Source organism: Calonectris borealis, chromosome W (assembly GCF_964195595.1).
Source record: "Calonectris borealis chromosome W, bCalBor7.hap1.2, whole genome shotgun sequence".
Lineage (NCBI taxonomy): Eukaryota > Metazoa > Chordata > Aves > Procellariiformes > Procellariidae > Calonectris > Calonectris borealis.
The window spans coordinates 51,596,747-51,610,457 of NC_134351.1; the positions used below are offsets into that span (position 1 = coordinate 51,596,747).

General features: G+C 44.8%; 1 protein-coding gene across 1 annotated transcript in view; it reads left to right on the forward strand.

Annotated features, from left to right (window-relative positions):
• Window positions 1-13,711, forward strand: part of LOC142074879 (protein patched homolog 1-like) — a 101,157-nt gene that overhangs the window by 50,787 nt on the left and 36,659 nt on the right. The window contains exon 13 of the mRNA XM_075135813.1: window positions 12,153-12,271. Coding sequence (XP_074991914.1) covers window positions 12,153-12,271 — 119 coding nt within the window. The remainder of the gene's footprint in view (window positions 1-12,152; window positions 12,272-13,711) is intronic.

Sequence of the window (13,711 nt, forward strand, 5' to 3'; positions counted from 1 at the left end):
GTAGTGTTATTGGCGTTATCAAAGGCCAAAATTCTAAACATTTGTTGTTTATTGTCCTCTCCCAAATCCGGGTGGTTCATTACTGCATCCCAAAGCCTATCAATAAAGTTGCTATACTTCTCAGTTGCACCTTGCGTCACCGAGCTGAAAGAAGGGCCTTCCGATCCTGGTAAGGAAAGAAACGCATCTAAAGCAAGCTTAGAAGATAACTGTAACATATTGACAGGAAAAGTTAGTTGGACATTTATATCCACATAACGTCCCCCACCAATGAGCATTTCTGCTGTGATCCCATATAATGGATCCCCTGGCTGTTGATGTTGGGCAGCAGCATTCACTGCCCTCTGAGACCATGACGATCCCCATAACAAAAACTGTGTAGGTGTCAACAGAAGCCTCATCAGACTTTGACAATCATGGGGACACATCAAATCAGCAGAAAAAATCCAAATAACAATTTGTCGCGAGGCTTCCGATTTAACACCATACTGCGATATAGTATTTTTGGCTTGTTGTAGAATCTTCCAATCATGCGGTTCCCATTTTCTTTGACCGTTGTCCTGTACCACCGGAAAAGCCATGGGGCCAATGTCAGATGCAACTCCCCACTGTCCATCCAAAATAGCATCCTGAACAACTCCACTCCATCGGCCAGGATGGGTAGCCGCGGTAGGTCCGGAGAAACAGGGTGGCAAGTTGTCTCTCGAACCGGCGGTTGACCAAGGTTCTCCTTTTTTCTGAGTCTGTGTAGTCAAGTTCTTTAGTTGTTGCACAACCTCTTTTAACAGCTGATTAATACTGTCTGTTGAATTTTTCTCTTTTCCGCTAGATGGAGGTGTGGCAGCGCCGGAGGAATCACTGGAGAGTGGCAAGGGGGGGCGGAGAGGAGGGGCGGTGGGAGGAGGGCGGCACGTTTCCCCGCCTTGAATCGGGGGGGTGGGTGGAGCTGGCCACTCCTCCCCCTTCATGCCCAGCGGTTGCTCTTCCGCTTTTGCCTCACACTGCTGCTGTGCTTTAGCCCCGGCAACTTCCGGCTGCTGTGGCGTAGATGATATTGTCGGGCAAGATGGTGAACATAGACTGTCGGGCGTTTTTAAGTCCTGCTCAACTTTATTGCGCAATTCGGCAACAGTCTTACAGGTGGACCCCGTCATACCCTTCACAGCAGGCAGCCCAAAAAATCGCGCGATCGGTCCCGCCTTGGATTCCATGCTCTTAGACTGTTCCGGCATGGGGTCCGGAGCCAGCATCTGAACAGCCGCACACGCCACCTCCCGTTCAGCTTTCATAGCTTTTAAAGTGTCTAGTACGTCTCCCCACAAGTCTGACACAGACTTAATGTCCTTCTCAAATTTTTTATCACCTCCAGTAAGCTTCTGCCACATTAGTTCTCCCAGCTCCCGCCATTCAAGCACAGAAAACAACGTGTGAGTGTCTTTAAAATGTCCCAAACGTTGTCCTAACTTAATTAGCTTGATAAGCTGTTTCACCGTTGTCTCGATCCCTCTCTTAGAGAGTAGTCCTATGAGCAACACAGCTGCTGCCTCATTCTCCATAATAGCAGCGCACCCTCTGGGAGGCAGTTGGCCACTCTGCACCGATATCTATTCTATCTGTTTGAGCAATAGAATAGTACAACTCCCAGTCGCTGGTTTCCCACTCCCCTTCTCTCGCTGCGCTTACCGCAGTCTTGAAGAATTGTAGTCTCTGCTACCAGACCTCTGGGTTACGAGCCCAGCATGTTTCCGCATCCTCTGCTACCAGACGTTGGAGTGACCATGGGTCGGAGTGGGAGCGCGTTCCCGGAGTAATGATGAGTCCCAATGTGGGTATGGTCATTCTCCTTTATTTCAAGATATTGTGCTACTTTTATAAGCTAGCCACACTAACACGCGCACCTACGTATCCTCTATTGGTTTACAGTCAGCAAGCACACGAATCTTAACATACACAGATTGGTCAAAAGCAGGTGTCCACGCGAACGCTTCCTGCGCCTGCATTCCGTTACATAATCTACTGATATTTACATTCCTCAGCCTGTTTTTCCTACTCTACTATCACTTCAGAGACTCTAAAACTACAATTGCTCTTTAGCAGCCTTATACTATTACTAACAAATCCTCAGTGCTTGGAATGTTCATAGGATGACCGTTATTTAATAAAAATCCCTCCACACCCTACTTCAGATATGAGAATTTAACAAGCAAAAATAAAGCCTAAGGAGAAGAGGCGGGGAAAATCTGAGTCTGTATGTTGTCAGGAGGCAGCTACAGATAGGCAGCGTAGGGTGGAAGCTTCCCTGACAGACCTCCTCCTCTGTTCAGTACCTCTGGCTATACAGCACACCCATTCTCCCTGGGTGGGCTGCCAGGAATGGCAAATAACAGCACATACCTTTGTCAGGGCCCCAGTCTATCATCCTGGCTCACTTCTTCCTTGCTGCCTTCAGCACAGACCGTCATTCTTCTGTTTCAGTTAACAGTTGCAGGAACAGCAATAATATTTTAGGCTATGCATTATTAAAAAATGTAAAATCAGAGCATGTTTCTCAGAAAGTGATCAACCTTTCTCTGCTTAATGGATTTTTTTTTTCCTTCTCTCTGATGTTCTCATTTCACTGAACTCCTTCAGTTAAAACCTTTGAGTAAGCAACATGTTTTTTCCCACTCTAGTACTAATCTTACCTTTATTGATTTTTCAAGGAAAAGGCCTGAGGTCCTTTCCTCTCCCATTTGACCATTCCTCTCTGAAAGGGTGAAAGCAGATGCCCTGCCTGTTCCCAAAAATCTTCACCTTGCTCTCAGCTCAGCTGCTGCTAGCAGATTGCCTGTACATTGGTGTCCTGGTTTCGTCTGGGATAGAGTTAAATTTCTTCCTAGTGCTGTGTTTTGGATTTAGTATGAGAAGAATGTTGATAACACACTGATGTTTTCAGTTGTTGCTAAGTACCCTGCTAGTCAAGGACTTTTCAGCTTCCCATGCTCTGCCAGGTGCACAAGAAGCTGGGAGGGAGCATAGCCAGGAAAGCTAACCCAAACTGGCCAACGGGGTATTCCATACCATACGACATCATGCTCAGTATATAAATAGGAAGCATGGTCCAGGAAGTAGCGATCGCTGCTTGGGCATTGCTTGGCGGGTGGTGAGCAATTGCATTGTGCATCACTCATTTTGTGTATTCTAACATTATTATTATTGTTGTTGTTGTTGTTATTATTATTATTATCATCATCATTTTCCCTGCCTTTTCTGTTCTATTAAACTATCTTTATCTCAGTCCACAAATTTTACTTTTTTTTTCTGATTCTCTCCCCCATCCCACTGTGGGGGATGGGGGAGTGAGCGAGCGGCTGTGTGGTGTTTGGCTGCCTACCGGGTTAAACCACAACAGTCCTTGTTGGTGCCCAATGTGGGGCACAAAGGGTTGAGATAACGACACATCTGACCCGAACGGGTTAAAACAAATTTGTTATAAGCATTCATTAAATCAGTTTAGTAGTCGCTGGTCACAATGTTGGTTTATTTGCTCTCAGAGTTGTTGGATCTGTTCTTGGAGTTTTGGTATGTAGCACCTTGCTGGCTGCATATACTCCTGTTTGTCAGTATTTATGTGGGGATTGTCATCTCTGGGAGATGGATTAAGGTTATTCCTTTGCTACACTGTGTAACACTGGCTTATGGTATGATAAAATTATTGCTCATGAGATTGTACTCAGCACTACGGGGGAGACATCTTCCTTCACCTTCCCCTTCTCCTCCAGGGTGATTACAATAGCTCTTGAGGATTTTGAATATCCTTGGGATGCTCAAACCAGCATGTTCCTATTGCTATGTCTCCTGAATGTGTTTCAGGCCTTGTTTAAGGTTAAACAACTATTTAAGAATACCCCCCAGAGATCTGCCCCAAGGCTGGATAGTTAGGAGTGGCAGGGTGTGTGGGGTAGTATGGGCAAGTGCCTAGGACAGTGGTCACCTCCAATGTTTTGGAGCTTCACCCCTGAAAAAATGCAGAATCCTGAAAAAATAGTAAAATATTTGGAAGAAGTATGCTGTCACCCTGGCAATTCTAGGGAGACACAAATCACTACAATGTGCTGGGGCCTGGCCCACGCCTACCGAGCCCTGTTCAACACTATTCAGAACCCTCAAGGGGAAGAGAAGGTCTCCGGATCTGATGACAAAACGACAGACACTGAGGCTAGTCCAACCCCCACGACAGGCACTGCGGCTGCTCCAACCCCCATGATGGGCACTACGTCTACTCCAACCCCTGCAACAGGTACTACAGCTGAACCAGAGGACCAACCCTTGCTGGTATCCATCGCCCCTATACAGAAGAAGAAATCTTGGAAGCGGAAGTCAGGTCGTTTAGAAAGGGATGATGGAAAAGCAGGGTCATCACAAGGAGGGGAGGAGGAAGAGGAAGCACTAATAAACGAGACGGAAACCACCCGATCCCTATCCCTGAACGAGTTGCGAGATACGCGGAAAGATTTCAGCCGTCGTTCAGGCGAGCACGTTGTCACCTGGCTGCTCCGATGCTGGGATAATGGGGCCAGCAGCCTGGAATTAGAGGGGAAGGAAGCCAAACAGCTGGGATCCCTTGCTAGGGAAGGGGGCATTGACAAAGCGATTGGACAAGGGGCACAGGCCCTCAGCCTCTGGAGGCGACTGCTGTCAGGCGTGAAGGAAAGGTATCCCTTCAAGGAAGATGTTATATATCGCCCAAGCAAATGGACCACCATGGAGAGAGGTATCCAGTACCTGAGAGAACTAGGTGTGCTGGAGGTAGTTTATAGTGACCTGGGAAAACGAGCAAGTACCCAAAGATCCAGATGAAGTCCAGTGCACGCGACCCATGTGGCAGAAGCTGGTACGGAGTGCACCAGTGTCATATGCCAGTTCGTTGGCAATACTGTCCTAGAAAGAGGAAGAAGCACCAACGGTGGATGACGTGGTTAGCAGACTCCGGGAATACGAAGAAACTGACTCCTCCTCCCTTGTCTCGGCTGTGGAGAAACTGTCCCAGGAGGTCCAGCAACTCAAAGAGGATATGTCCTATTCTCCACCTGTACGGACCAGTATCTCAGCCATTAGGAGTCAGCGTTTTTCTGCTCAAGAGAGAGGATATAGAAAGTACACATGATGGGGCACCCTGTGGTTTTACCTGCGTGACCACGGAGAGGACATGAGGCAGTGGGATGGAAAACCTACCTTGACCCTAGAGGCACGTGTACGTGAGTTGAAAGGGAAAACAATCACACAAGGGGGTTCTCCCAGGAAAATTGCTGCTCCAGTTTCCAGTGGGCAGTTCCCCAGACAAAGTAGAAGGCTGATCTTACTTTGGATTGTAATGAAGATATTCTTGACTCGCGTTTGCAAGAAGTGAGTAACGAATACTATGACCAGAACTAGAGGAGCCCTGCCTCCAGCCAGGTGGAGGAAAGGGACAACCGGGTTTACTGGACTGTGTGGATTCGATGGCCTGGCACATCAGACCCACAGGAGTATAAGGCTCTCGTAGACACCGGTGCACAGTGTACCCTGATGCCATCAAGCTATAAAGGGGCAGAACCCATTTGTATTTCTGGAGTGACAGGGGGATCCCAAGAGTTAACTGTATTGGAGGCGAAAGTGAGCCTAACCGGGAATGAGTGGCAGAAGCACCCCATTGTGACTGGCCCAGAGGCTCCGGGCATCCTTGGCATAGACTACCTCAGGAGAGGGTATTTGAAGGACCCAAAAGGGTACCGGTGGGCTTTTGGTATAGCTGCCCTGGAGACGGAGGAAATTAAACAGCTGTCCACCTTGCCTGGTCTCTCGGAGGACCCTTCTGTTGTGGGGTTGTTGAAGGTCAAAGAACAGCAGGTACCAATTGCTACCAACAGTGCACCGGCAGCAATATCGCACCAACCGAGACTCCCTGATTCCCATCCATGAGCTGATTCGTCGACTGGAGAGCCAAGGAGTGATCAGCAAGACTCGCTCACCCTTTAACAGTCCCATATGGCCAGTGCCAAAGTCTAATGGAGAGTGGAGACTAACAGTAGACTACCGTGGCCTGAACGAAGTCACGCCGCCACTGAGTGCTGCCGTGCCGGACATGCTAGAACTCCAATACGAACTGGAGTCAAAGGCAGCCAAGTGGTACGCCACAAATGACATCGCTAATGCGTTCTTCTCCATCCCTTTGGCAGCAGAGTGCAGGCCACAGTTTGCTTTCACTTGGAGGGGCGTCCAGTACACCTGGAACCGACTGCCCCAGGGGTGGAAACACAGCCCTACCATTTGCCATGGACTGATCCACACCGCGCTGGGACAGGGTGAGGCTCCCGAACACCTGCAGTACATTGATGACATCATTGTATGGGGCAGCACAGCAGAAGAAGTTTTTGAGAAAGGTGAGAGAATAATTCAAATCCTTCTGAAGGCCGGCTTTGCAATAAAAAGAAGTAAGGCCAAGGGACCTGCCCAGGAGATCCAGTTTTTAGGAATAAAATGGCAAGATGGATGCCGTCAGATCCCAACGGATGTGATCAACAAAATAACAGCCATGACCCCACCAACTAGCAAAAAGGAAACACAAGCCTTCTTAGGTGTTGTGGGTTTTTGGAGAATGCATATTCCAAATTACAGTCAAATCGTAAGCCCTCTCTATCACGTGACCCGGAAGAAGAACGATTTCAAATGGGGCCCTGAGCAACAACAAGCCTTTGAACAAATTAAACAGGAGGTATTTCAGGCAGTAGCCCTTGGGCCAGTCCGGGCAGGACAAGATGTGAAGAATGTGCTCTACACCGCAGCTGGGGAGAATGGCCCTACCTGGAGCCTCTGGCAGAAAGCACCAGGGGAGACTCGAGGTCGACCCTTAGGGTTCTGGAGTCAGGGATACAGAGGATCCGAGGCCCACTACACTCCAACTGAGAAAGAGATATTGGCAGCATATGAAGGGGTTTGAGCTGCTTCGGAAGTGGTTGGCACTGAAGCACAGCTCCTCCTGGCACCCCGACTGCCGGTACTGGGCTGGATGTTCAAAGGGAGGGTCCCCTCTACACATCATGCAACCGATGCTACGTGGAGTAAGTGGGTCGCACTGATCACACAACGGGCCCGAATAGGAAACCCCAGTCACCCAGGAATCTTGGAAGTGATCACGAACTGGCCAGAAGGCAAAGATTTTGGAATATCCCCAGAGGAGGAGGTGACGCGTGCTGAAGAGGCCCCACTGTATAATAAACTACCAGAAAATGAGAAGCAATATGCCCTGTTCACTGATGGGTCCTGTCGCCTTGTGGGAAAGCATCGGAGGTGGAAAGCTGCTGTATGGAGTCCTATACGCCAAGTGGCAGAAACTGCTGAAGGAGAAGGTGAGTCGAGCCAGTTTACAGAGGTGAAAGCCATCCAGCTGGCCTTGGACATTGCTGAATGAGAAAAATGGCCAGTACTCTATCTCTATACTGACTCATGGATGGTGGCAAATGCCCTGTGGGGGTGGTTGCAGCAGTGGAAGCAGAACAACTGGCAGCGCAGAGGCAAACCCATCTAGGCTGCCGTGATATGGCAAGATATTGCTGCCCGGGTAGAGAACCTGGCTGTAAAAGTACGTCACGTAGATGCTCACGTACCCAAGAGTCAGGCCCCTGAAGAACACCAAAACAACCAGCAGGTGGACCAGGCTGCTAAGATTGAAGTGGCTCAGGTGGATCTGGACTGGCAACATAAGGGTGAATTATTTATAGCTCGGTGGGCCCATGATGCCTCAGGCCATCAAGGAAGAGATGCAACATATAGATGGGCTCGTGATCAAGGGGTGGACTTGACCATGGACGCTATTGCACAGGTTATCCATGAATGTGAAACATGCGCTGCAATCAAGCAAGCCAAGCAAATAAAGCCTCTCTGCTTGAAATATAAATATGGGGAGGCCTGGCAGATTGATTATATCACACTCCCACAAACCCGACAAGGCAAGCGCTATGTGCTCACCATGGTGCAAGCAACCACCGGGTGGCTGGAAACATATCCCGTGCCCCATGCTACTGCCCGGAACACCATCCTGGGCCTTGAAAAGCAAGTCTTATGGCGACATGGCACCCCAGAAAGAATTGAGTCAGACAACGGGACTCATTTCCGAAACACCCTCATAGACACCTGGGCCAAAGAGCATGGCATTGAGTGGGTCTATCGCATCCCCTATCATGCACCAGCCTCTGGGAAAATCGAACGATGCAACGGACTGTTGAAGACTACACTGAGAGCAATGGGTGCTGGGACATTCAAGCATTGGGATACACATTTAGCAAAGGCCACCTGGTTATCAACACCAGGGGATCTGCCAATCGAGCTGGCCCTGCCCAATCAAAACTTCTGCATACTGTAGATGGAGATAAAGTCCCTGTCGTGCACAATAAAAAAGATGCTGGGGAAGACAGTCTGGGTTACTCCTGCCTCTGGCAAGGGAAAACCCGTCCGTGGGATTGCTTTTGCTCAAGGACCTGGGTGCACTTGGTGGGTAATGCGAAAGGATGGGCAAGTCCGGTGTGTACCCCAAGGGGATTTGATTTTGGGTGAAAATAGCCAATGAACTGAATTGTATGATGTTAATTGTTATATGATATTGTATATCATCACTTCTATGGTTGCTATCAATGGTGTAGCAGTTAAAAATCACCCAGATTAATGAAGAATGAACTCCGATGAAACCAAGCAAAGTGCAACGATGATAGAACCGGATGAGCACAGCCATAATGGAACCAGAACTGGCTTCAGGATGCAACAGTCCAACACCACACACCATCTCTTCGGCCCTGAAAACTGTTATGACAGATGGATCCCAAAGTCGTGGACTAAATGAACTCAATGGACATTTTAGAGGGATGGCCCATAGACTAAGGGAACGATATCTGTGTGTATATATATCAAAAGACAAGAAAGGTGGTGGTGATTAATTGGAATGTATTGGAAAATGTGAGACCTAGGCATGATGTAGATGGTATAGAATAAGGGGTGGATACTGTCCTGGTTTCGGCTGGGATAGTGTTAAATTTCTTCCTAGTGCTCTGTTTTGGATTTAGTATGAGAAGAATGTTGATAACACACTGATAGTTGTTAAGTACCCTGCTAGTCAAGGACCTTTCAGCTTCCCATGCTCTCCCAGGTGCACAAGTGGCTGGGAGGGAGCATAGCCAGGATAGCTAACCCAACTGGCCAACAGGATATTCCATACCATATGATTTCATGCTCAGTATATGAATGGTAGGCTTGTTCCAGGAAGTAGCGATCGCTGCTTGGGCATTGCTCGGCGGGTGGTGAGCAATTGCATTGAATTGCATTGTGCATCACTGATTTTGTATATTCTATCATTATTGTTATTATTATTATTGTTGTTATTATTATTATAATTTTCCCTTCCTTTTCTGTTCTGTTAAACTGTCTTTATCCCAATCCACGAATTTTACTTTTTTGTTCCGATTCTCTCCCCCATCCCACTTGGAGGGGGGGTGGATGGGGAGTGAGCGAGCAGCTGTGTGGTGTTTGGCTGCCTGCTGCTTTAAACCACAACAATTGGTAGATCTACCACAGACTTTTGTTGGTGCTTTTCTCATCAGTGTCACCATTACAGATTGCAGATATTGCCAAGATTAAGATCACATTTTTTCATATGTTCCCATTCCCAGCCACCAGACTTGTAAATAGTATTGGGGAGGGAAGGTGGTGGCTGATGCATCAGGTCAGAGATTCAGTCACTCCTCAACAGTTCTTCCTTCCCCCATTGCTAATCTGAATCTCATATGACTTCTCCTTCCTTTGTCTCACTCGCTTCCAAGTGCCCCTGGAGTTGGGGATGTACAGCAGGAACTGGAAGGTACACTGCACCTTATCATTTTATGGGGTGTTTTTTGATGAGACAACAAATTCGAATTGATCTACGAACAATATTTTCTGTATTTAATTGTGAAAACTGTGAAATGTTATGTCCTTGAGATGTTGGGGTGGAGGGTGAGTGAGAGAAAGTATAATATATATAGGAAGTGTGCTGTTAAGCTATAGGAATCCTTCGAAATACAAGTCAGGATCGAGAGGCTTGTTTAGAAATATTTGACTTGCAGGATGATCAGTACATCAACACCAGTATGGCACAGTGGAAAATCTAGTTGCTCTAAAAAGAGATGCCATGTTAATAGGTAGATTTACTATGTGTTGCTGGGATACTTTCAATTCTCCTGTAAAAATCAAATGTAAATATAACTAATGGCATCTCTGCCATGCATTTAAGTATCAGTTTTTGGGTTTAGTGGTATTTGGGATTCAAGGTTGCTGGGGCCTACAAAGAACTGATAAGGCAGGAAGTGTTTATAGAAGTGAGCAGAAGTAGAGGACTTCAGTTAGTTTTTCAGGCATGCTGAGAGGTATAATTCTTAGATCAGGTCTCAGCTGATTTTTCCAAATCTCAGCAATTCATAGCTGATCCTTGATGGAAGCTCTTGGTTAGACACAATTAATTACTCATGATTTATGGGTGATTCAATTTTCACTGGTTTAGCAGCAATAAGAGAGTGGTTGTATGAACTAGGTGCAACAAACACCTTGTTTGCAACAGCAGCCGTTTGTTTTCCTGACAGATTCAGTCTATTCTAGAGAGGATCAAAAGGAAATCACTTAATTTTGAAGTCTTGTCTATGACCTTACATACCTTTCTGTGTCGATATTCATAAATCATGAAATGGTCATGAGATCTTTTCTCTCAAAGATTAAAGTAATGATTAAATGCTAATTAGGCTTTAAACACTAGATAAACTCTATTTTAGTAGTTATGTCTCCAGCCAATCAGCAGGACCAAAATCTTACTTTAAGCAGGCTGGAGACAACAAAAGAGAAACATCAGTAAGAACCACTTTTGTGTACAATATATTTATGATTGAAATAACTATAAAATGTTTACATACATAACTGATTCTGTCATTCTCAGAAAAGTAAAAACAAGAACTAGTCTTTTTATTATACTTTACAGCTTCAGAAGTTACAGGTGGAGGCACTTGATAATTTATATGCTTTCCTCAGCCTGAAACTGGGCTACTATAGAGATGCCTACTGATTATATGAGTAAAATATAAGGGTTTCTATTTTTTATCTGTTGATGGCTCAACTATTTTTTTCCAGTTTTTTGGGGAAAAAATAAAATTCCTCAATGACTTATCCTTATCTCTACTATTCTACTACTGTCTTCCAAACCCATCTGTGCCCAAGTTTTCCCTTTGTAAGGCTAGTGATCTTAGCTATGTTTTATTGCAAATAAATACCATTAACAATAATGATAGATGCTGCACCGCATATGTTTATAGTGATTCTCTGGGAATCTCTGTGTAGGAAAGGGTTATGGTTTGAAGGGGGGGGTTGTTGTTTTTCTTTAAATAACGATCACTTTGCAAATTAACTTGACTATTCTTGTTCCAATTTAAGACTCATTTTGGTAGACTGGCTCATTAATCAAGTTCTGTTAAACACAAGCAGGAGAGCTCAACAGATAATCCCAAAATGTTACTCTTTTTGCTAGACTTTAAGTACATCAAATGCATAGTGTTTTACTAAATAGAGCAGTTTCATTAAAATTCAATTAAACCTTTATTTCGTTACTGATTTAATATTGTGCTTTAATGTTATTGTGGTACTTAAATTACTTCAGATCTCTTAAATGTGAGAACTTCAGTCCTAGTTCCAGGTTTGCTTTTGCTTCCATCTTTTTGTACTGTGAGACTCTAAATAGGGCAGAATCTCATATAAAAGTGTAATTTATTGACAACTCTGTTTTTTCCACTTTAAAAGTCTTGGTGCCACCACATCTCTAGGTATAGAGATATTAAAATAATATGAAGGTTAATATTATTAAAAGAAATTAATTAACTACAGTAGGCCTACCATAATGAAACTGGGATGTAAAAATATACCTCCCAGTTCCCTCAGGGAGAAGCTTGAAAGGGTCTGATGAGTAAACATGATAAATGGGTGGATGGGTAAGAATTGAAAGGAGGCTTTATGCTTTGTAAAGCCAATGCCCTAAATGAAGCTTAGTAATGACTTCACTTCTCGACACGATGATCTTAGAGGTCTTTTCCAACCTGTATGATTCTATGATTCTATGATTCTATCTCTAGGCAGCAGTTGTGGTGGTATTCAACTTTGCTATGGTTTTGCTGATTTTTCCTGCTATCCTGAGCATGGACCTTTATCGTCGGGAAGACAGGAGACTGGATATATTCTGCTGTTTTACAAGGTGAGAATGTGTGATAGAATTACAGTATATGAGGGGCATCCTTTTTGTGATCACCAGTCAGTGCTACCACCCCTTGTCAGGGGTCACTATTGCTAGTGACTGAATTACATTTGCTACCTTGTTTTTTTATCTGACTGAGGAGAAAAGTTAAAAGGCATTTCACACACACACTTTTTCCTTTATTCATATGTACATCCATTTTAGCCATTGGAGGACAACTTTCTGGAAGCATGTAAAAGAACCATGCTTTAGTAATATCTGTATTTTTAGAATTTTATGGGGTACTGCAGTGTGTCCAGTGCTGGTATTGGGTAACCTTGGAAGACTGTAAATAACTCGGGGTACTCAGAAGCCTTACTTATACTTAATCACTATGTGCTAATTTTTATGCTTTTTATGTCTTGAAACTTAAATGCATAAAAATAATGTAAAAACTATAAAATTACTTCCCTTTAGCCCAGTTTTTCATAGGACTATGAAGAATTCAGAATGATCAGTACCATTGCAAGATAGTGATTGATAAACTTTCTGTTATGGCTCCAGTAGTAATTTAGAATGATAGTATGCACACTCTTACCTAATATACATCCAGCTCTGAGGGCAGGGGCAGGCTAGGAGGAAGCTACTGTCATCAGCGGAGCCACCGCTTAGAGATAAAGCATATTTTCTACATTAGTTTTTGCTTTTGCCTGCACTGAAGAGGATAAGCTGCATTTCTATACATGTACTCTCACATGCATGTCATAACCAGGATGTAGAGAAACCCCATTGTGTCCTCTTAGCCTTTCACACTCATGGAGGAGCAGACACAGTTTGACCTTTTAAACTTCGATGTCAAAGAGAGAAAGTGCTTTCCTAAATTTGTTTTTGAGGGAGTCGTCAGAACAGGGAGTTGATCACAAGCCAGGACTCCTGCTTTCTGTTTCTGATTCAGCCATAGTTTCACTGGATGGTCTAATGTGCTTGAATTTTGGAGCCCTGATTCTCAGAAGTACAGGGCAGTCAGACCTTCCATTTATTCCCCCATCTAAAGTTGTACCAAATGTGAATCAGAATTTGGGCCCATGTACATATGAAGAGATTCAGTTAATAGAGCTTGCTTTGTTTAGATAGGCAACATTTTCTTCCTTTTTGTAGGATTTTTCCACTTGGTCAAAAATCTCTGATACTGTTTTCTATCAGCAATTTGTTTTTATTTACAGAAGAATGCTTGTTTATGACTTTTTTTTTAATAAACTAGGTATCTGTTATGTTGTTGCATAGACTACAATAAAGGGAATGCTTCAAAAAATGCTTCTGTAATTTTGTCTCTTCATGTTGCCTGTCCTTCCTGGAAATTAATCCTTGTATATGTTTACTTCAATTTTAAAACATGCAGTCAGTGTATGGCAAGTGGTTTCAACCTGCCTCCCAAAAGTCTGAGATCTTATCCAGAAGGCC